The sequence below is a fragment of the Eucalyptus grandis genome, chromosome 3 (assembly GCF_016545825.1).
Source record: "Eucalyptus grandis isolate ANBG69807.140 chromosome 3, ASM1654582v1, whole genome shotgun sequence".
NCBI classification, from domain to species: Eukaryota; Viridiplantae; Streptophyta; class Magnoliopsida; order Myrtales; family Myrtaceae; genus Eucalyptus; species Eucalyptus grandis.
The window spans coordinates 23,201,592-23,225,131 of record NC_052614.1 but is presented as its reverse complement, the minus strand read 5'-3'; the positions used below and the strand labels follow the sequence as shown (position 1 = coordinate 23,225,131).

Here is a 23,540-nt window from a genome sequence, read left to right as displayed (position 1 = left end):
GATCTTGAAACATTTTTACAAGTTATGAGTTGTGATAAATCCATCTTGTGTTACAATGCAATGAAAGAGGAGATGAATTCAATGGCATCTAACAAAGTCTTGGATTTAGTAGAGTTGCCCAATGGGGGTGATAGCCAATGGTTGTAGATGGATATTTAAAACTAAGAAAGACTCATTGGGCAACATTGAGAGATATAAAACCAAACTTGTTGCCAAAGGATTCACTCAAAGAGAGGGAATTGATTAGTCGCCAAATATGTTTCCAAAGCTCACGGGGTGGCTAGTATGATGTTGAGGCCTGGATTGTGGAATTTTGATTAGCAGTATACTGACTATATTTTGTACCTATTCACACAAGTTTATCTTGTGAGATTTGAGTTTTCAGAGGGATTGTGTATTTCACTAACAATTTGCTCATCAAATAGTCTGCATTAAGTATGTTTGTCACATTTATCTTCCTCTTTCAGAATTAAGTTGGCCACTTTTGTTTGTTCTCTATAGCTAGTTAGTCCTCTAATAATTCCACGTTTAAGCCATCTGTCTTGACGAATGTTAATTTTATCCCCGTTACCCATTAACCACATAACTAAATGTGTTATTGAATCTCTTCCGTCAATATGCTTTGTCATCCCCATGAGGGGCGTGACACTTTTTTACGTTCCAAAAGGAATTTTAAGGGATATAAATCCCTTTTTAATATCCGACTCCAGAGGCTTTGAGGGTTCTAAGATAATCTCCATGCTTATTTACCTAGCATGGTATTTATGAAGCCTAAACTTCCCAAGTCTTTTATAAGGTTTAACAACTCCCTTTTCTCGAATGAAGACTAGCTTTAGACTCACTGTTTCTCCACAATAATGTTGCATTTTTCTCTATTGAACAACATATAGAGATCGGGATTTTTAATATTGACACGGTGTATTGAGGCAAATCTTGAACTATAGTTTTTATGAGAATTTCTTTTCCACCTTTCAAAATTATATTCTCCTTCCACCCTTCTAACTCCATGCTAAATCTTGCTAAAATTCAAGTGAACATTTGGTTTTTAGACTTTCCCCAATCTGATGGAATTCCCAAGTACTTGTCTGTTGAATTTCAAGGACTCTTAATTCACAAGCCATATTTCTTCTTAAACACCATGGACAACCCATAATAAAAGAAATGCCAGACTTATTCAAGTTGATTTCTTGCCTAGAAGCATAGCAATATCAATTCAAGATTAATGTTAAGTTTTGGCATTCTTTCACTTTTCCAATGATTGTTCCATCATCAACTACTTTTTTCATCAAGATCGATAGGGTATTCGCCATTAGGATGAATATGTAAGGTGAAATGGGATTGCCTTGTGTGATTTTATTTTGATGGTTGGAATGATACCCGAGGCTCGCCATTGATTTTCATAATGAAAGATACTGTTTTCAAACATAGTATAACCCTATCTATCCATTTCCAAAAAATTCCACTCGGCTCTATCATAGGCTCTTTTCATGTCAAGTTTAAGCATTGCTTGGAATTTCTTCTTTCATTTATGTATTCTCAAGTGATGTAGCACCTTTTGCACAATCAAGATATTATCTTGAATTTACTTTCCTCCCACAAAGGCACTTTATTCTACTGCAATAAGGTCAAAAAGCTATGATTTCAATCTATTCACCAAAACCTTAGAGAAAATCTTGTACACGAAGTTACACGAGCTTATGGGTTGTGGAATTGGTCTAGTCTCTTCAAATTAGGCACTTTTGGCACCAGAGAGATCTAGGTTCTATTAAGTGCAGGATCAAGGTAACCCTAGTCAAAGATTCTCCTCACATCCTGGAATACGTTTTTTCTAATTTTGTTTTCCCAATTTCATTTCAATGTGATTTTAAGGTTCCCATTTGGAACGCAAACCTGTCACACTTTTTCTAATGAGATTTCTGCAAAAAGCTTATAATTCATTTCTTACATAACAAGAACTGGGCGTTGTTGTAAAATTGGGTCAAAATTACAAGGTTCCATAGACTTGTAAAGGTTTTTAAAGAAGTCTATTGTCATCTCTTTCAACATCCTTGGATCACAAATCATTGTGCCCTCATCATTTTTTAAAGTTGATATTCTATTTCTCTACCTTCTTTAAATTGTCGTACCATGGAAATATTTGGTGTTTTTGTCTCCTCATTTTAGCCAATTTACACTTGACTGTAAGCCTCAATACATCTCTTCTTGCTGCCAATAACTTTCAATTTGTTTAGTTAATTATGAATCCTTCCTCTTCCCAATGACTCATTTTGACTATTGATCATATGCTCAAGTTCCTCCTTTTATCCATTAATCATCTTAAGGCCATTTGGGAAAGCCTTCTTATTCCACTTCTCTAACTCACGAGACACATCTTTCAACTTGTTAGCTAGGGTGCGATTTTTCCAGCTAGCCAAATTCCACATCTTCTTTACTATCTGACCACATTCTGGCCCAAAACACTTTAAATTTGAATTCATTTTTTCGCTTGTTGGATTCAGCTAAAAGAGAGAAGTAAGGGGTTGTGACCCAAGCTAATAGCTTCTAAAGCAAAAGGTTTAGCTTTGGGGTATATAAGTCTCCACTCAACATTGCAAATGACTCGATCTAATCTTTTCTTCACATACTCATCTCCTTCTCGGTTATTAGCCTAAGTAAACGCACATCCCTTACTCTCCATATCCATCAAACCACAATTGTTTAAAAAGTCTCTAAATGCATTTAATCGATAATATTCCACCATTCATTTTCCCACCTTCTCTCAATGGTATAGAATTTCATTAAAATCTCCTAAGCAACCCATGGCAAAAAGTTTTAAGCATTTAGAGTTTTTAACCTCTCCCATAAAGCAAATCTATCCTTATATATAACAAAAGAATGAACAAAAGTAATCCTACAAGGCTATCTTCTTTTGGAGTCTTCATAAATGACATCAAGAAACTCATTAGAGGCTAAGTTAACCTTGATAATAACTTCATGATTCCACAAAATAGCCAATCCCCCCGCAATCCTACTTGGGTTTACTACAAAATAGTGCTAAAACTTCAACTTTCATTGCACTCTTTAGACATATACTTCATGATTCTTGGTTTCCATTAAGAAAACCAATCCGGGTTTATCCTAAGCGATAATGGCTCTCAAAGTGTGGACTGTCAGGGGAGTGCCTAACCCCTAACAATTCCAACATAATATTTTCGTTTGTCCCTCGATAGCTTATTAGGGCTAGCTACCAAAGCCCACATACTTGATTCCCCAACAACTTGGGTCGGGCTTTCCAAGAATTGAGTTTCATCCAACCTATGCTCATTAGTTTGCTATGATAAGGACAATACCTTCTATCTTTCTTACTAATCTTGGTGTTTATCTGTCTCTGTCTCTTCTGCAAGTTTTCTTTTGCAAGTTGTGATGAAGGGAGCTCTAAGATAAAAGAAAGGTTCACTATTGAGGATGGAGAGGAGCCCTCCATTCTCTGTAAATTTTCATGACGGCTTTCTTTTTCCCATTTCATCTTGTGAATAGCTTTGCATGTTATGGGGACTATTTGATTCTATTACAACAATAATTAGTTGTCCGGAATTTGATGGAGTCTCCAACACCATCTCATTCAACCCATCTTCTTCAGAAATATCCCCGTAGAAAGCCTTCCAAAAGGGACTGCTTGCATTAACTTTTGCCTTTAGCGAAGATCCAAATAGTAAATTATATATGTTAAAGAAAAAAAGCTTCCTCATAAGGCACTATCTCACACATCTTAACATAGTGACCTATGTTTCCGTACGAGTAACGGAAATTTGTGTCATTTGTACCTAAAATCCAGCAAATATTCCTTTCCTCAATAGTTGAAGATAATTCCAGAGACAAGTGAGGCAGAAAAGGATAAAGGAACTTTGGCTTTTCCAATTGCAATGGACATGTCATGTTTCAATTTTAGCATTCCCTTTAATTGCATCTTCTATCCTTGCTTCTACAAGCAATCCATAAATTTGCATCTAGAATGCGCATGAATCAAACACGATACAATGAGGGGGAGTGCTCATTTCCCATGATTTCAGTATTATAAGGTGGCTGGAGAAAGACCATGGGACAGAATGAAGAATCTTTTCCTTCTCCTCATTAGAGATAAATTCAAATTAGAATATCCCAAATTCCAAGTGCTTGCAAGTTACATCAATTGATTTCCATGCCTTAGTCATGGTGGATAAGAATTGTTGGAAGTTTACATTAGGATTGTCGTACAGACGCCCAAATAAGGTTTGTTGACATTTCTCTAGCTTTTCCTTAGAGACCACATCATGTAGGTCAAATTTCTTTCTCTTGGACCATATATGCCCTGATCTTCTACAAAGGATAGCCATGTGTCTTTCTAATTCATTTTCTGTCTCCATTTTAACTCCACCACTCTAGATCTAGCTTTTTTATATATTGTAGAAATTGGTAGGGATTACAAGCAAGGCCACATCGCATTTTCCTAAGACAACCCATGTACTCCAGATGAACAAAAGCCAAGAGATTCGGACAAAACTTAGTTAGACTAAAGACTAACCTTGTCGAGAGACTAAGAAGAGTCCCTGGCCAAAGGAGCCCTCTCTTCCAATACCAGTTGCGTGAAGGACATAAGAAGCTTAGCATTTTGCTAAGAAAACCTGAAAGCTCATATTCTCCATATGGTCTAAAATCAAAAGATTCAGATAAACTCAATTGGACTAAAGTTGTGGGTTGGAGATCAGAAGCTCGACTTAAGGAAACTCTCCTCCTTGTGTGCAAAGGAAAGCAAATAGACTCTCAACCATTTCAAATTTTGCTATCATTTTTGAGAATGGGGATAAACTCAGTAGAATAGAATTGGAGAAATCAAGATAGTTTCTATAGGGACTTTAGGGTATTAGGGATGTACTTGGTGGGTGAAAGCTACCCAAATGGAAGGGTATATGCAGAATTCACATGACTAGAAGGGGAATTCATTAGGGTTTGGGTTAGGGTTTTGGGATCAAAGATGAAGCTACCAATTGGTAGAGAGTGGCTCTTTAGGTGAGAAAGAAATAACCCATGTCATAGAATAATTCATCTCTATTGACACCCAAATTTTGAGAGGTAAGAACAGCGTAAGTGCCATAACCTTTGTACGACTCTCACTTGATGCCATAACTTTTTTTTCTATTCACAACTATAGATATGAAAAATCGATTACTTGAGTGTCATCCGTGATTTGCCATGTCGGAAAATTCAACATGCACATCTGTTGTCCCATGTGGCTTTGTCAACATTGACATGGATAAATTTTTCTTCTCCAATTTTTCCCTTTTTCTTCTACAAAACCCTTACCCTGGGCTTTCGCGGCCACACTGGGCAAGAGTTTTGCAGTTGGTGAGGGTCATTGGACTTTAAAAAAAAAAAGAGGAAAATATTTGGAAAATATATCAAAAATTCAAAAAAATGTGTATTGACTAGTGATTGGGAGGCCTCAATTCTTGACTGGAGATGACACCAAAGGCCTCTGCCCTTCCATCCCTTGGATAGAGGGATGATAAAAAATCGAGAGCTATGATTCAAAATTATCTTGATTCATCCCCCCATGAGGAAGTGCCAAAACATTTTACTCTTCGCTTGTTTATTTATTTTCCTCTTTTTTTTAATTAATATCTTCTTTATTTTTCCCTCTCATCATTCTCTAATAAAATTTTATTAAATAATGAACAGTACCAATATACCCAAAACACCAAAATACCTCAAATATGTAATAATATAAATATATATTTATATTTATATATTGAAATTATATTATAAAATATAATTAAATTCAAATATACAAATAAAATAAGATAAATTAAAATAACTAAATTTTTATTTTCATTTTTTTGAATTTCTTATATTAGAATCAAACATTATTTATATGGAAATATAATTTTAATTTAGTTAATTTAAGAAGTTTGTTATTCGAAAAAATAACTTTCTTATTATGAATGTTAGAAATCTAATCTATATTTATCCTACCTCCCTTATGAATAATTTTATCTAGTTTATATCTCATTATATCTAATTTTAATTTATCTTCAGCGGGCACCATGTGTTATCCTAAATTTCATCCCGACTATCAAATGCAGCCTATAAGTACATGGTTATGCCTTAGAAAAAGGGCATTCATTATTTAGAGCACGAGAAGTAAAGAGGGAAAAGAGAGAGTTCGGCCAAACCTCCCTCCACATCGCCAGTGAACAAGCCATCGTGGAGACCTCAAACCATTGTGTGGGTGAACCAACGAAGCAACTGCCCCTTCCGCGACAAGCCTGACGACAGGCTACCTTCCTCTAGTGGCTTAGCTTTGGCTAAGGCTCCCCCGAGCGATGTCGTCGTGCTACCTCGTCCTCCTATGCTAACATTGCTGCTACCTCCAATATGTTGCTGCCTGCTCAACCAAGCTCGACATCCTCGACAACAGCAACCAGGTGAGCCTCCTATCGCCTTTTTGTTGTGCCGCTGTCGATCCCCTACCTAGCCGAACTCCTCTATTTTGCAAGTTATTTAGAGGCATTGCTTTGTTGAACTAAAGATGCAACCATCAAGCCATGACCATGACGCGATTATTACCTCCCTGTGACCCGTGAGCACGATTGGCCGAACACCTCCTTTCCCTTGGCTAGTTGTTAGCAAAGCACCATCACCATCCACCACCGTGGGTACATCACCACCATTGTGATATTGAGCCATGATCTCGTCATCCATTCCAATTTGAAAGTAAATCTTCAAGTTAGGTAAGAATCACTATCCAAATTTCAATCATTTGATTTCTAGCCTTGTATAGATTGCAATAATGTGCGAATTTTTAAGATTTAGGGTATCCTTCGAATTAGGATAATTTCCTAATCTACAACGTGCATTGGTTGGCAATCCGCTCTCTAAATACAATTTTGACTGGTTGTAACATCGATTAATCCTATCTACAATCTTTTGGATACAATTGTCGGTTTTATTTGTTTACAAATTTGAAAGGCTTGGAATATTCTATGATTATCTTTTGTGATTTGGTGAATATTTTTGTGATGGATGATTGTTTTTATCTTTGATTGTTTCCTTAAATTAAAATTAAAAAAAAAAATCTCATGATAGGCTTGATTAGATTTTTAGGTACTCATGTTAATTCTAGATAATATTTCTTATAATATTGAGATAGATTTTTTTGATATAAGATGATTTTGGATAGGATGCACGTTAAAATAGATTCTAGAAGACTTGGGTAAATATCCGATTTAAATTAAGATTTAGCATGTTTTATTTCCTAGTTAACATTAGATAGTATATTAATTTTGATAGTTAATTATGAGTTGTTCTTGATTATGAATTTTATGAAAAAGTATCAAAAACATTATATTAGAACATGTTAGTTTCTTTTCTTAGTTAAGATCACATGTATAAAATGGTAATTTTTAATTAAGAATTTTAATGAAAAAATACAAAAAAGTCATGTATGTCATATATAGAATTAAGTGCACTAATTGCATGTCATTTAGTAATTGCATGTCATTCAGTAATTACATGATAGGTTCATTTAATTAAATTGCACATCATTATATAATTAGAATTGCAAATCATGTTTGAATAGTAGCATATTAATTATTGCCTATCATAAGAGTTTTTTTTTTTGTTTGTCGATCCTACTCTATTCCTACTCTAACATCACTCTCAGACTTCTGCTCTACCACCTTGCAGAGCGTGGAAGTTGAAACCCACCCTTGAAACTGAATCGTCTCCACCCCATCTCCCTAAAAATGTTGGGATTCGAACCCCTCACCTCCTCCTTCCATGTTAAAAGAATGGCTACTGGGGCAAACCCCAAAAAAGAATTAGGCCATTCAATAAAAACTTGCATGTTAGGTTCAAATGTACGTCAAGTAATTATATTCCATGCATTGCATATAGCGTAGTTTTTCATCTAAATAAAAGAAAATTCAAAAAAGAATTGAGTTGAATTGCGCGATAATTAGAAACCAATTAGGGGTTGAATACATGTTTTTGACTAATATTACAAATACTTACAATGCTTCGAAATAAGTGTTTCTTCCTAATGTTAGCAATTTATTTAGTGCTTTAATCATTGGGTGTTTCATTAATAGTTGCGCACTTGCGTGAAAAACTCATCGGTCAATAGATAAGTTAAAATTTATTCAAGCTCCTTGACAAATCATTTTTGAAAATAAAAGAGAAGGCACATTGTTAGAGTAATTTAGTGTAATCAAGTCTCTATATCCATTTAATCTCTAATTTGTAGGAGTAAAAGTAATTCTTCTAATACTTTACTTGATTTTCTAATCAACCTACTAAGAAATAGATTAGTGTTGACTCCTATCCAAATTTATACTATTGATATTAGAAATTCTATCTACATCTATCTCTCTTTCCTCCAATCTAGCCTATATCTTCTTTTATCTAACTTTATCTTGTGTTTTATCCTATCTTAGATAAGAGCAAAACATAGGATTCATCATATTCTCTATTTAATCTTGACTAACATATGTAGCTTAAAAGGTAAGGATAAGTGGATATCTACTTGAGTGGGTGAAAATTATCATCCCTAATTTAATCTTCACTTTTGATTTCATTCCACTTCATTCTAGTTGTCCAATTGAGAATTGAGGGAATCCAGAAAGGCAATGGGGCCACAATTCTCATTCCATTAACTTCGTTCCCGGAACTTAAAGTGAAAATTGATATTGATAGATTTAGATATTGAAACAAAGTAGCGGTGACTCTTCCATAGACATCAAATTCTCAATACTCAATAAATTCCATGCTTTGATCGGACAACCTATTCATCGTTTCGACGTGCTCAGATGTATCCGTCCATACCAAATCAAAGCTACTACACAAAATGTTGCCTACCCAGACAAAAAAGAAGACATAAATTGACTCATTAAGCTTGATTCAACTTGACTAGGCTTGTTCTATGCCCCAATTACACACATCAACTCATTTTGAATTTCTAGTGATTTTTCAATCAACAAAACGGACTTGGACAGCCATCTATAAGACTCCCGATCTCTAAGAACGGGCCTATAACTTATCCTTCAGATCAATCCAGCCCGGCCCAAACCCTCCCAATGATCAATCTCTCTAGGTCCTTCCAACTCACACACAAGTTGGCAAACCCTAGGGCATTCCCATCCATCATCAACAAGGCATCCTAGAGGGAGGGACAGCAAAAAAAAACAGTGGAGGAAGGTGGAGGCAAATAAAACATTGGGGAGGCAACCAGAAAATTTCACACAAACTCAGGGACCCCTGTCCCCCTTTTTCATTTTTCCCACCCAAAATTTCCCCTTCTTCCCGCTGCTCTCTCCCCCCCTCTCTCTCTCTCTCTAAAATACACGCGCAGAAGCTCTCCCTCTCTCTCTCTCTCTCTCTCTTTCTCTCTCTTCTCTCTCTCTCTCACTCTTTCTCTCTCATCGGTTTGGATTCTCCGCAAATTTGGTAAGCTCTCTCTCTCTCTCCCCTCCCTCTCCTCCGGCCTGCAATTTCTGCTTGTGGGAATGTTTCGGGTTCTAGGGTTTCCGGCGCGTAGCCACCTCAATCCGTTGCATGATTCGAAAATGGTTCCGTCGTTGCGATTGGGGGAGAGTACTTTCGCTCTCCGGCGCGCCGGATGCGAGGCGATGATGTTGTTCCCGTGCGGTTTCGTTGACTTCCGTGGGGTGTGCGCGCGCCCGTTCTGCTCGCGACTGTAGAATGACATTTGCTTTTGCATGAGTTCGGTTTCTCTTCGGCATTCGGTGCTTTGCGTGCCTGCGAGCTCTCGCTCGGTTCGGCCTTTGAATTTGAATATTGTTTCGATTTTGAGTTGGAGGGTGTTTCTGATGGAGTGAGGTTTATGGAGCTATGGACTTGCGAATAGATTTCGGCTGGTTCGTGCTCATTTTCTCGCCTGCCATGCATTCCCGGAAGACCGTTTTACGCGTGTTCTTGTTTGCTTGCTCTGAGTTTGAGATGAGGAGGGCCCTTTACAGTTGGGTTAAGATTGCTCGGATCGACGCGCAGAATTTATTTATTTTTTCTTTTTTTGGTGAGGAGATTGTGTGATCGTGAGTGCTGCTGGAGTGTTTGCAATGTCTTCAATCCAGATTCTTTGCATGTTTTACCTTCGAATCTGTGTTCTGGATCCAATTCATCTGATGGCAGTTATTTTTCAGGTCTTTTGCTTGAATCGGCGTGGGGATTGTTTGTGGGAATGTGGCTGACTGGATCCATGGAAGGTCCAATGCCTTAGTATCATTTGCTCGTCATCGGTCTTTGCTTCTGACATGCGATTTCACCTTCTTGAGAAAAAAAGGTAAGGCACTCTTTATCTCATGTGTCGTTTAGCTTGCTGACAGTTTTGTCCATGTTCCATGCGAATCTTTGCTACTAGGTAGGTGGATTCATCTGTTTTTTTTTTTTTTTTTTTTTTTTTTTTTGCATTCTACAGGTGGAATCGGTACCTATTGATGGAACTTTAATTGATATTCACTGCCTGACTTTATACATTAACAACAAATTATGGAGTGCAACAAAGAGGAGGCTGTCAGGGCAAAGGAAATTGCAGAAGTGCGTATGCGAAACAATGACTTTGCAGGGGCCTTGCGCCTTGTACAGAAGGCCCAGCGTCTTTTCTCAGAGCTTGAGAACGTATCCCGAATGCTGGCTGTTTGCGAGATTCATTGTTCTGCACAGACCAAAGTTTGTGGATCTGAGCATGATTGGTATGCGATCCTACAGATTGAAAAGTCCGCTGACGACATTACTATCAAGAAGCAGTACAGAAAGTTTGCTTTGTTACTTCATCCAGATAAAAATAAATTTCCTGGTGCTGAGGCCGCATTCAAGCTGATTGTTGAAGCAAATAGGGTATTAACAGACCAGTTGCAGAGAAAATTATACGACAGTAAGTTTAGAAATTCAGTGCAGCCACAGAAGCCTCCAGCACATCAACAAACTCAGTACTCTGGTGCCAGGAGAAAAAACGGAACCCGAAACAAATCAGAGAGCCATCATAATTCACAATTTCCAAGTTCAAACCCTGATCAGCAGGGGCAGCAGAAGACTTTCTGGACCAGCTGCCCCAAATGTAATGTAAGGTATCAGTACTACAAGCAATTTGTGAATAAAACTTTGCGTTGTCAGGAATGCAAGGGACCCTTTACTGCCTATGACTTCAGTACTCAAGGCATGGCGCCTGGACAACAGTGGAGTCATTTTGCTGACCAGCCGGATTTTTCAAATTCTGGGTTCTCAAAAGCAACTCCTCAGGCTACTAATGGAGTTCCTCCTCCTATGCACTCTGCAGACAGTTTTTCGGGATTCGTTCCGCTGACTAAACAAAAGGAGCATGGTGAGGTCGCTGGCAGTTCGAGGGCTAAGGTGGCCGATGAATCTGTTGACAAGGGAGCTGGAATGAAAGAAGATAGAATGCCCTATGGTAATGCAGCAAGACCAACAGGAATGGGTTCTCAGAGTACCACTGGCAGGATGAGCAGTGGGAATTCTGGTGTTGAATTTGGTGGGAATTCTGAGAATGTGAGTAGGAATGACACTGTTGGTGATGCTGGCACTTCAGAAGATGTAATTAAGCCTTCCCAGTCAAATTCTGAACTCAATGGAGCTATGAAATCTCAGCAAGAGCAACGTCCCACCAGGAAGTCTTCTCGCCTAAGGCAGCATACATCGTACAATGACAATTCAGTTGGTGATGACGACTTTGTCAGCCCACCAAAAAGGTTGAGGGCCAATGAGGCATTGGATTCTGCAGAAGCTAAGAAAGAGGAAGGGATTGTTGAAGGCTTCAGTAATGATTGCCGTTCAACATTTTCTATTCCTGAAAATGGCATTAATGAAGACATAAAAAATGAAGAAGTTCTTCCTCAGGAAGAAAGCTTATCTGGGACAGATTCTGGGAAAATCAAGCCTGAAGAGAAGAGAGGGGAAGCAGTTTCTGCAGACAAACATAATGAAAAATCTAAATCCAACAGTAGTTCTGGTTTGTCTCCTGGGCTGGAACCTCATTTTGTTGTCTGTGCTGATCCAGAGTTTAGTGATTTCGAGAAGGATAAAGCACCAACCTGTTTTGCTGTTAATCAAGTATGGGCAGTGTATGATACACTAGATGGCATGCCGAGATTTTATGCTCGGATAAAGAAAGTGTTTTTGCCTGATTTTAAGGTGCAAATCACTTGGCTAGAGGCTGATCCAGATGACCAAGATGAGATTGATTGGTGTGACAATGAGTTGCCTGTTGCTTGTGGAAAGTACAGAACTGGACACACGGAAGACGCGGTAGATCATCTCATGTTCTCTCACCAGATCAAGTGTCTCAAGGGGGCTCGTAGAGGCTCTTTTCTGGTATATCCTAGAAAAGGGGAGATTTGGGCCCTTTTTAAGAACTGGGATATAAAATGGGCCTCCGAACCAGGGAAATGTCTTCCTTTCAAGTATGAATTTGTGGAGATCCTCTCAGATTTTGTCAAGGACTGTGGCATTAAGGTTGTGTATTTGAGCAAGGTGAAAGGCTTTGTTTGCTTGTTTCAGCGAGTAGATGCATGTAAAGATGCAAATGCCTCATTTGAAATAGCTCCACATGATTTGTACCGATTTTCTCATCGAGTTCCATCATTCGTGATGACTGGCAATGAAAGACGAGGTGTTCCTGCTGGATCTTTTGAACTCGATCCTGCAGCTTTAGATATTGATGATCTCAGAGATACTATGGAGAAGAAAAGTGCTGATGCTGATGTAAGGAAGCGCGTGCCTAAAAATTCTACAGTAGAGACTTCACCCGTAAGGAGGTCGCCAAGGGCTTTAAGCAAACAGCGGTAGTCCAATAAACGCTAGTGGATCTACTGCCAAGGAAGGGATGTAGAAGCAGTTTATACTAATGGCCGCTTAACTTGGAAGTTGTAAGTAATATTCCGCAAGTTGACTGGGAATGAACCTGTTAATCTTCTGTTAGATCAGACTTCGGCTGTGCAGCTATAGTTGGTTATCAGGCATCTTCAGGAATTATCACCAGACAACAAGAAAAGGTTTGAGATTGGGTTTTGGATTATTCTGAATCGGTGGTAATGAAGAGAGTTTTTCCTCATGCTTAGTTTTTCTAGTCTTTCAGATGCTTGACTGATGCCTCTTGAATTGGCAATTCTATTTTGCTCAGGAGAGGGCGAATACTGAGTTTTGAAACCGAAGACAATGTTTTGGGGTGAAAGGGAGATAGAGATTGACTGCATAGACTTTTGAGGTATTGGTAGATGTACTATTAGGTCCCAACTGTTGGTAAATGTTAGATGTTATTATCTTCTCGCCAAAGAAGTTTATGCTAATTTGACTCGATCGTTTTTATCATTCTATGTCTACCCTTAGTTAAAAGCCGTCTTGTTTTTGGACGTTCCATTGTGGAATCTCAGATGAGCTTATCTGTTTTGATTTGCTAAATCTTTCATGCCGATGTGGCTTTTTGAATCTCTACACTCTCGACAGTCTGAAGTTTCAGCTTGTTATTTTGGTTGATGAGGTGTACAATAGAAAACGAACTATAGTCCCGCTTACTTTTAATTTTCCGTTCGGGAGCTTTTGATTGGCAAAAAGCTTCACTAGATTTTATCATAGTTGTTTGACATATAGAGACGGAGAAGGGACCAACCATCATCAGACTCTAGCCTTGCTGCGTGCATCCAAACGCGGTCGACCCGGGTCCTGTAGCCGGCAACCCAGGTCCAACTTTTGGCGGTCGGAGTCTGGCCGCTGTGGACCCGGAGAAAGATTTAGCATATTCAATCTGGTGTTCGACAGAATATATGCCGACTATATCTGCGAAAAAGCACCTGTTGCTTGGGGTTGGAACTCTTTCCTATTTCAAGCCTCTCATGGTTTCCTCTGTGCACGATGTGTTGGTGTACCCCATCGTTCTTAGCTTTCTCCATGTGCTTTCGGTGGCTGTCTGACCTCTTCGCTTGTGCTGAAGGGTCGGTTCTCATTAATGCACTGCAGGCGATATTTCTACAAAGAATATAAGAGGGTTTTCGCCCAGCGGACAATTTCCATAGAAAAAAGTAGTTATTTGGGGGTAGGTGGTTATAAACTTATTGTACATATACCAATTCAATATAAATTTTTCATTCATTTTCATTGAAAATCGTTAACATGATAGTGTTTTATGTAGGATGGCCGGCAATAAGTGGACTTTCACGTGCGAAAAGTGATTGGAAGTATTGTATTGGAATTTTGCGTAAAGGCTTGTGACAAATTGGTAAAATTGAAAAATATGAGCTGAATATATAATGTTTCTTACAGGGAGAATGTGGACAAAATTCACTTGAACATCAAACAAGTTGAAATTAGGAGTTTGTATGGAACCTATGAATTTTGCGAATGCGATTGAAAAGAACAAGATGACTCCACCCTATATATAGAACTGATCTGATTGGTCGAATAGATTGTTTTGATTAATTCTAATAATTTCTTTTCATTGTTTATTTTTCAGGTGGGTTGGTTTTCATTTTATGAAACCGGGAGCTAACCCACCTGACCTTGAAATGGGCGTTGTTTTCCTTTTCCTTTTTTGATTTCTTCCATTCCCTACAAGAAAATAACTATTTATACAAGAAAAATCAAAAGATGATTCCATATGATGATAAAATAACTATTTTTCACAAGGATGTGAGTTTAATTGAGGGTTTGCCAAATATATATATATATATATATATATATAAGTCAAGGCCAATTTCGTTAGTTCGGTCCCGTCTTACCTTTAAAATCGAGAATTTGACTAGTTATTTGCAATTTCAATTTAAAACCGAAAACTGGATTAATTCTCTCTATCCAGGACCATTAAATTTGGTTCAATACTTGGTTCAATTGAGGACCAGTGCTCACCCTTATTAGTTATTAACGATTGTAATTTGATATTGGTATGACATCATTCCACGCAATCTGATGGCATTTCCACTAATTCTGTATATAGTTATATAGCAAGTTACTAACAAAAATATAAAATTTTGAACTTGCAAACAATATTTTTATGTGACATTCATGACATCTTTTTGTGTGGATTTACAAGTAACCCTTTTTCTTAATGTGAAAAAAGATTGGATTCACAAATTTAAACTTTTCGACCATGTTTTTTTTCAACTTTTACTATCTAAATCTTATTGTCCTCGTAAAAAAGACTCGATCGCATTGCAACCATCTCCAATCGAAAGGTCGTGCATTCGCGCTTTGGGCTTGAACCAAACAAAGTCGAAATCCCTCTCTCGCGCTTGCTATTCCCCCTCGGCGGTGGCTGGGCGTCCCCGTCGATCGAACTTCCGTTCTACTCCGTCTCTCTCGGCTGCTCCTGCGTAAGTAGTTTGGCTACTGATCTTTACTGCTCTCTCTCTCTCTCTCTCTCTCTCTTTCTGTAGTTACTCGGAGTGAGCAAATCTGGGTGCCTGATCATGTTTGCCCGAACCTGATATCGAAAGGAAGAAACTTGCCTCGTTTTGTCTGCATTGGCTAGTGTGAGATCGTTCTTTCGTGGAAAATTTTGACTGGGTTTTAAAGGAATCGCGGCATGATTCGAGTTTCGGGGGCTTTTGGGCAATTACCCACTATTGCATTCTAGCTGTTTGATGAATTGCTTAGCATAACCTGTGTCAATTCAGCTTCGAATATTGTGAGGTTTCGTTCTATGGGGCTGTGTGATTGCCCATTTTCTGGTTAGTGTTGAAGAGTGTCGGGAGTTAGCCATGTCCTACTGACAGTAGTTCATTTCTTTCAGGTGTCATGCTCGCTATGATCAAAGTGGCTGCTTTTATTTGCTAGAGAGTTGTCTCTTGTAGCAAGATGTTGAAGCAAGCTTTTCGCAACCTGTGCACTAATAGCGTTCTACTGCATGGTGTTGATATCTCTCGACATGGTGTCTTTGTGCCGGCATGTGGTATCCACAGTGGGCAGGTGACTTCATTGGATATCTGATTCTTTTATTAGTTTGCGATGTCCTCTCTATGTCATTTCCTTGATAGTGTTTCTGGGGCGGCATAATGGTTGAGCAAATAATCAGTTGAATGGGGTTGCTAATACTGTATGCATGTTGGCTTTTAGGTGACCACGTTTAGTAGGTAACACTTGGTTTTTTTGTTTTTGGTTTTTATGGTACTCTTCCAGGTCTTTCATGTCCTAAGTGCTGGTTGGTAAGCTTGACACTTTTTTTCATCTGTCTGAACAGCCTCATTTAGCACCAAGAAGTTTCTTTGGAGTTGAAGACTACTTGGATGATAACAACAGCCGGCCATACACTTACCAAAAGGGGAAGAAGTCAAAGAATCCGAATAAGCATGTGTCCTTCAAACAGCGCACCATAGCCTACATGGAGCCTTTCACGCTAGATGTTTTCATCTCCAAGCGCTTCGTCTCAGCTTCACTGACTCACAGGGTCACATGCAAGCAGGTCGCTGTTGCGGGTACCAATTCTAAGGACATCAAAGCTGTACTCAAGTCTCGATCGGATATACCTGCATGCTTGGCTGTAGGCCAGATTTTGGCGGACCGGGCGAGGGAAGCTGACGTGTACACTGCTTCTTATACTCCAAGAGAGAGGGACAAGTTTGAAGGAAAAATCAGAGCAGTAGTTCAGTCTCTGATTGACAGTGGCATCGATATTAAAGTTTATCTTGACTGACTTTCCCTCCTTGAACATGATCTTTGTTTATGTGCACAACTCCTAATAGGAATATACTGACATCTTTGACACTGTTTTGAGAATGTGCAAGATGTTGTGTTGGTTCATTTGCTGGTTACATATAGACAACTGTGACTATTTGTCTAGCAGTAGAAGAATCAGCTTTTGTTTTGGCTTTATAGAGACATTGGATTCTTGAATGAGCATTGTGATGGTTTCATAGCTTCATATATATTTCTCCAGTTTTACATGGTGTCTACATGGACTCCAGCTTTTGAAACATTATGGATGTCCATGAGAGGAGGGTTAGTTTCATCCATCTTTTAGCAGACAATTGTTTAAAAGGTCTGGTCCACAGTTCTTGACAGTCCAAAGTACTATTATCGCAATGATTGGCTGGTAATAATCCTATTCAAATGATGTCTACTGTTCAATTGGTTTCCTTGAGTTCATAAGTTATATATACACGCAGGTATTGCTTTGCCCACCTCCATGACTTGACAATGAATAATCAATTTGCATGGTATCTCATGATTTGGTCATTGTTTTCTTGTAGAAAATTTTGACACCAAATGTACTGTGTTGTTTAATCATTCTTTTTGTTCTATTTTCTGAGTTCGACTCTTTTGGACAAGAAGAGTTGAGCTCATCGAAAGATGAATTCCTCTGATATGCTACTTTTGCATTTTGATTCTTGCCGATTGACTCCGGTGGAAACCAAGAAAAACATTATGTACAGCTTTTATGCCTTTCTAATATTCCCGTGTGTTGTCACCACAACAGTAGCATCGATCATGCTGATGTGAAAGTCTCTCAATTGCAATGACTTCACGCTAGAGCACAGTCCGACCACCAGGGAGAGAAAAAGGCCTTGGATCCAGTTTTCTGTAGAATTCTCTCATAAACCACTCGCCCCCGCTCTTTCTGAGATCCACGGATTGCGATTTTTCCACATTTTACTTGGTCCTCTCCACTGGAGTATGAGTGACATATCGGGGAAAAGTGAGACATGCTCAAAATCCAACAGGCTTGCGGTTAGCATCCAATATTTCCCGGAAGAAAAAGTGGTAACGGAAGTAGACTATCTAATGCTGATAAGCTCTCAAGATCGATTTTCATATACAAGAACAGAGCAAAAGCAGACGATTGGAATATCACTCACATGTTCATTGGAAGGCTAGGATGAAGAAGAGAGGCTAACTTGCTAGTTGCTATGAATCTATGATCAGTTAATGTTTGGATTCTGCTCTTTTCCTCTTAGTTGCAATTTAGTTGCTTTCATTGCTTCTTTGGTGCTTCATCCTTATAGCCTTTCAATAAGCGCCAATACGGAGGATGCAATTGTTTTTTATTTATTTATTTGGATTAGGAAGTAATATCCTCTCCTAGCTAGGGCAAAATATCATTTGTGGTCCACAATCTTAAGAGTTTTAAATAATCCAACACTTACAATTGTTTCAGATGAGTTCAACAGATACGTCATGTAGCTCACTGATAAAATTTCAAGCAGGAGGTTTGCTAATAGTCTTTGGGTGGAGAATATATATTGTAGATTTCCCATTGTGATTTCCCTGTACCTCTTTTTTACAAGTAGCCCATTGAAAAAGTTATTTACTTTAGATGACTTATGTTTCAAGTCTATTATAACTCCTTCCTCAGCTAGTCATGACAGATTGTGGTGCCATTGAAGACGTGGTAATAGATGATGGATATGGGGCAGAGGAGATCTCTTTCCCAGGCCGGGAGAGCTGATACTTGATGGTTCACCAAGCCTTGAGAACTTCTCCCCCACGAAATGTGCCTTCATATTTCCATTATTGGTGTGTATTGCCGTGAAGCAGTGCCCCAAGATGATCATATTCTACAAGGGTGCCTTGAGGACACCAATGCTAGGTAAAGTACTCATCTCTGATGAGGATGATGAACGGTGTTGGGATGATGACCTTGATAGCACCATCCAAACTTTATCGGCATGAAATGATGCACACTGATTTCGAAGTAAATGGTTTATATTTTGACATATATTATTGTAGAAATTATCCTAGAGCAAGAGTTTCTTCTTAGTCTAATAAAATCAGGAGTCTCTCAAAGGGGAACACGATTCATAAGTAATCCTCCACAAGTCCTTCAAATAGTTGAATCTTTTTGTCCCTTTCGAGTTTCTACATGCCTACGGAGCTCAAGAGGTCGTATTTCTCTATCCAGAAATTACCAAAAAGTCCTAAACCTCTTATAATTGTACTAAAGTCCTAAATCTTTTGCAAATTTGTCAATTTAGTCATTTTGACTAGTTTTTGACTGAAAATTGCTGGTGTGGCTATAGCCAGCGTTGACGTAGACAATTTTTCCAAAATAAAATTAATTATTTTTATTATTTTACTATTTTATAATTTTCTTTCTTCTTTCACCAATCGCTAGGCCTTGCCGATGGTTGATAGTCGGCCACATGCGAGGTTCCATCTCACTATATCTCAACGAGCTTGAGCATCGCTTGAAGCTAATGAGGCTCGATCTTGTTAGATCCCTGTGAGGCTTGCCCTTGTCGGTGTAGGGTTGGCGAGGTTGAGTTGGCCCTTGGTAGACCTCACCTATGGCCATTCATTAGCCATTGCTGAGGCTTGGCAACCAATTGAGGAAGAAGGAAAATGAAAAGTAAAGAAAAGAAAAGAAAATTAAAAATTTTGTTTTTTATTTTTAAATTGCAAAAATTATCTATAGTAGTGTTAATTGTGTCATATAAGATGACTATCTTCCATTTTAACAATTGCTGGCCAAAATTGGAAATTGGAGATTGGCACATTGTCAAGAGATTATGATTCAATTAACACAATTGAAATATTTAGAATTAAATTAGCACAGATGTAATAGGTTGAAGACGTTTTTGATAATTTCCCTGCCATGTACTGCCATTTTCTTGGCGATTTGGCATGAAGGAATAAATTTCTTGACCCACTGGATCGTAGTTAAAATGATTGTGCTCTAGCCTTGAGAGATTCATAACTCAGCAAAACTTCCGGGAGAGCTTGCGTCATCTGTTTCCTCGAGGCTAGGTTCTCAAATCTCTCATTCATCACTACGGCACTGACACTCTTCAGCATGATCACGCTAATGGTTTTTGCATGTAGACACAGGAGGAGCTCGGAACCACAAAGTTGTCATCGGCCTATTTCGCCGACATGCTTTTGCAAGTAGAGTGGAACTCCTTTTCTTATCAGTCGTCTGGTTCTTTTATCAGGTTAGTACTCTCTCCTGCACCTACAATCTGTTTCTTTTCCCTTCTAGATACGTGCACTGTAGTACTGACTTTTGAGTTAGATCCAAGCGTGCTTTGCCGAAACTCAGTGAAGGTCAGGCCGGAAAGTCGTGGCAGCGAAACCATTCTGCATAATTTGTTTTGAATGCTTATCGCTTTCGCCATTGAAGAGACTACATCGAACACTCCTCCAGTATCTCTCCATCGCCAGCGGCACGCTTGATTGTGTGGTGGTGCTTTTATGATGAGAATCTTGGAGATCACTAATGAAGCATGTCTTTAGATGGTGTGGTCAACGTTCTTTCCTGCAAGTTGCCCGTGTTGCCCCGGACACGAATGATTTTATGTCAGTTTTGTACTTCTGTAAGGAGTTTGGGGACAGAATCATACACAAGACGATCGGTCAACTACTAATGTTCATACTTTCAACAGAAATCCATGGACCAATCATACGGCGGTTTTCGGAACAAGCAAAGTAGGACCGGAAATGATGGATCGAAACCGCCGCATTTGGATCGATCTGCAAATGCTTGCTGGATCTTCAGTTTGTACACCCTTTCCATTATTAAATGGAATTTTGAAATGGAGATGCAAAGAGAGAGAGAAGATCCCTAAAGACAGATTTAGAACACTTTTGGTAATCATTATGTTCTTTGAAACAATTTCTGATCAGAAATTGTTATTTTTTATTATGTTCCGAAAATAATTTTGAAACATTTTAAATCGTTTAAGAATCGTCTAAAATTTTTATTCCTATAATAGAATCAAGTTTGATATCGTTCTCAAAATTTCTCATCTAAATTATTTTATTTTAATTTTTAAAATTTTTTATTACTTTTTCTTTTTTTCCTTTCTCCTTTCTATCTCTTCTTCTTCTTCTTCTTCAGCAATTGGCCAAACGAGGGCCGGCGACCTCACCAAAGCATCGTTGGCTCTTAGCAAGACTGTGCCTCGTCGGCTGAGCCTTGTCGACAGTTGGGTGAGGCTTAGCCTCGCCCTGGTGAGCCGCCGAGGAGCTCGTTGGACCTCGTTGGCAATCGGCAGCTTTGGCGGGCAAATGACGGCGATGGCGGAGGGTGGCAACAACAGTGGCGGTTGAAGAAGAAAAGAGAGGAAGAAGAACAAGAAGAAAGAAAAGAAAAGAAAATAGGTTGGCTTGATTTTGAAATTGTCTCCGAAAATAAAGAATCAACTTTTTTATACTTCTCGATTTTACTCCAAACATATTTATGGAAATAAAATATTTATAGATTTCTATTCTAAATTTACTATTGAAAATAAAAGAATATAAATTTTCACTATTTGGCAAAGTTAGAGTACTGTTTGGTTGTTTTCTTTTTTCTATTTTTAAACATTTTTTCGTTTTTTTGTTCTTTAACAAAAAAACAAACGCGCGTTTGGGTGCGTTTCTGTTCATTTTTTTGTTCTTGTGTTCCTGCGAACAAAGAAAAAAAAATAAGAAACATAAAATTTATATTTCTTATTTCTGAAACACATTTGAAACACATTTGAGGAACAAAAATAGAAGAACAAAGCCGGAACACTTCTGGAGGTGGGTTCGTTCGTGCCCGAAGGCTTTTGTTCGTGCTCTCCCTTTCCCGGCGGCTCTCCATTCTCTCCGGCGCCTCCCACTCAGCTGACTCTCCGGCGACTCCCTACTCCGCCGACTCTCCGGCGCCTCCCCACTCGACTGACTCTCCGACGCCGACAGGTGGTGCTCCTTCACCGGCTGAAGCTTCCGAATCCAGGTAAGTTTCTGCTGCTCCTCCTTCTCCGTTCGAAGAGGGCTTCGGCGAGAGCCACCCCTCGCAAATCTGCCGCAGATCTGGGTGAGCAGCGCTCGCTGGAGCTGCTCTGCCGAGCGAGCAGAGCAGCGGAGCGACGCTCGAGCGAGCGTCCCTGCTCTGCTCGCTCGGCAGAGCAGCGCAGCGACGCTCGAGCGAGCTGCTCTGCCAGCTCGAGCGAGCGTGGCTGCTCTGCCGAGCGAGCAGAGCAACGGAGTGACGCTCGACGCTCGCTCGGCAAAGCAGCGCAGCGACGCTCGAGCGAGCGTCCCTGCTCTGCTCGCTTGGGAGAGCAGCGGAGCGATGCTCGATCGAGCCATTCATCAGGTGGATCCTTCGATTCCGCAGGGGATTCGAGTGATGTTGTGTTGTTGCTTGATTCAGTTTTGGAAGGGGGGAATTTCAGTTCATTGATTGGATTGGGGTTTCCTTCGATTGTTGCTTTGTTGCTCATGGTGCTGTGGAATGGACAGGCTGGTGAAGCTCGTGGCGAGGGCGTTCTACGACGATTTCACCACCAAGGGGGAGAACCAGCCGAAGTCGAGGCGCAGCGACAACCACGGCATCGTAAGAAGGTAAGAACCAAGGGTAATGCTGCCTTGTGTTGGCTGAATTTCATGGTTGCATATTATATGTAGCATTACAATGAAATGCTCAGGCTGATCATTTGGATTTCACAGCTCAAAAATAGGTTCGAGAGAGTATTTTGTTGACTTCACACCTTTGTTGGTTTCTGTTTACTTAGTGGTAACCATCTGACTGTACTGAAATTTACTGAATGCCAAATCGATGTCACTATTCCCTGCATTAACAAGACTTCTCTGGACCTTAATGCTGAAGTCTCATGATGTATTAGAAATTACTCTGGGTCTATTAAGAGGTAACTATGAATTTGTTCCATGGACAAGGGTCTCCAATATTCAGTAATTGATGTGATACATTCTTTTTGTTTGTTGTTACAGAGTTCCTCTGCCATCTCCAGTGCTGATCTTTTTGGCAACAGTTCAGATTCTGCTCTGGACATTTCTGCAAGTGACCTCATCAACAGGCTCTCTTTCCAGGTAATGTTCTACCATGCTGCAGCATTTTCGTTTAATTGTGGTACTTATTTTGGGCTGATTTTTAGGAATATATACTGTGATCCTAATTGCAAGGTATAGATTTGCAACTTGGATGTGGCTTCGTATGGCCTGGGCACTTTCTAGCTATTGAAGCAGTAGTCCCATCCTTGTGATGGGGGATCCAAGCCCCACACCTTGTGATTGAAATCATGTTCCCATGCCACCTCACTCCGATTTCTTTGGCTTCTCCAATTTAATTACTGTTTCCTTTTGTGTCTTCATGAATTTCATCTGAGTTTTCATCTGCCACTAGTTTCTGGTTTCTCTTTTTGGCTAAATCAGGTGGGTTTGTACTAAGTTTAGTTTTTCGCCTTCTGATTTTCACAGGCTCAGCAGGATATCTCTTCCCTTAAGAACATCGCGGGAGAGACTGGAAAGAATAAGTTCCTTTGCGTCCTCCTTCATAAATGATCTCCAAGACAGAGTCCTCTGATTTGCAGGTCCTCTTGGTCCCGGAGAAGTGAAGTCCGACCCATCATCGCCCGATTATGTAATGGATGTGAAGGAGAGCTTTTAAGAAATTCTTTTCAGGAGACAAATAAAGAATTTACTTTGATCTAAGACAATTTGAGAGTATTTTGTAGCACAGGTATTGCCTTAAAGAATGATATGTCGCCTTTTGTCAGTTACACAACTGAGCTTTTTGTCGAGCCTCATACTATTGTGCATTGGCTTGATAACAAGTTTCTGATAAAGCATTGCCCATAGGTAGC

The 23,540-nt window shown here is 39.4% G+C and overlaps 2 protein-coding genes and 1 long non-coding RNA gene across 5 annotated transcripts; all 3 read left to right on the top strand.

The window, feature by feature from the left end:
• Positions 1 to 9,275: 9,275 nt before the first annotated feature.
• Positions 9,276 to 13,553, top strand: LOC104431009. The gene is made up of 3 exons (XM_010043709.3): positions 9,276 to 9,459; positions 10,176 to 10,315; positions 10,451 to 13,553. Exon 3 carries the CDS (start codon positions 10,522 to 10,524, stop codon positions 12,832 to 12,834), a length of 2,313 nt encoding a protein of 770 aa, XP_010042011.2. The 5' UTR covers positions 9,276 to 9,459; positions 10,176 to 10,315; positions 10,451 to 10,521; the 3' UTR covers positions 12,835 to 13,553.
• A 1,614-nt stretch (positions 13,554 to 15,167) lies between these two features.
• Positions 15,168 to 16,897, top strand: LOC104431016 (50S ribosomal protein L18). Its single transcript, XM_010043718.3, has 3 exons — positions 15,168 to 15,350; positions 15,770 to 15,945; positions 16,217 to 16,897. The coding sequence occupies exons 2-3, from the start codon at positions 15,835 to 15,837 to the stop codon at positions 16,667 to 16,669; spliced, it is 564 nt and encodes a 187-aa protein (XP_010042020.1). The 5' UTR covers positions 15,168 to 15,350; positions 15,770 to 15,834; the 3' UTR covers positions 16,670 to 16,897.
• Positions 16,898 to 21,462: 4,565 nt separating this feature from the next.
• On the top strand, positions 21,463 to 23,428 carry LOC104431027. 3 transcript variants are annotated; one of them, XR_722734.3, is made up of 5 exons: positions 21,464 to 21,670; positions 22,180 to 22,281; positions 22,452 to 22,586; positions 22,669 to 22,767; positions 23,155 to 23,427. It is a non-coding gene; the product is annotated as an uncharacterized LOC104431027 (long non-coding RNA). The 3 variants fall into 3 exon arrangements; XR_005549209.1 differs by having other exon boundaries at positions 21,463 to 21,670; positions 22,452 to 22,767; positions 23,155 to 23,428; XR_722735.3 differs by lacking the exon at positions 22,452 to 22,586 and having other exon boundaries at positions 21,467 to 21,670; positions 23,155 to 23,425.
• Positions 23,429 to 23,540: the final 112 nt, after the last annotated feature.

Bases quoted from the DNA above. Each gene is read 5' to 3' on its own strand.
- LOC104431009 (XM_010043709.3), top strand. From the start codon at position 10,522: ATGGAGTGCAACAAAGAGGAGGCTGTCAGGGCAAAGGAAATTGCAGAA.
- LOC104431016 (XM_010043718.3), top strand. From the start codon at position 15,835: ATGTTGAAGCAAGCTTTTCGCAACCTGTGCACTAATAGCGTTCTACTG. The intron at 15,946-16,216 runs GTGACTTCATTG...CTGTCTGAACAG, and splicing joins GTGGTATCCACAGTGGGCAG to CCTCATTTAGCACCAAGAAG.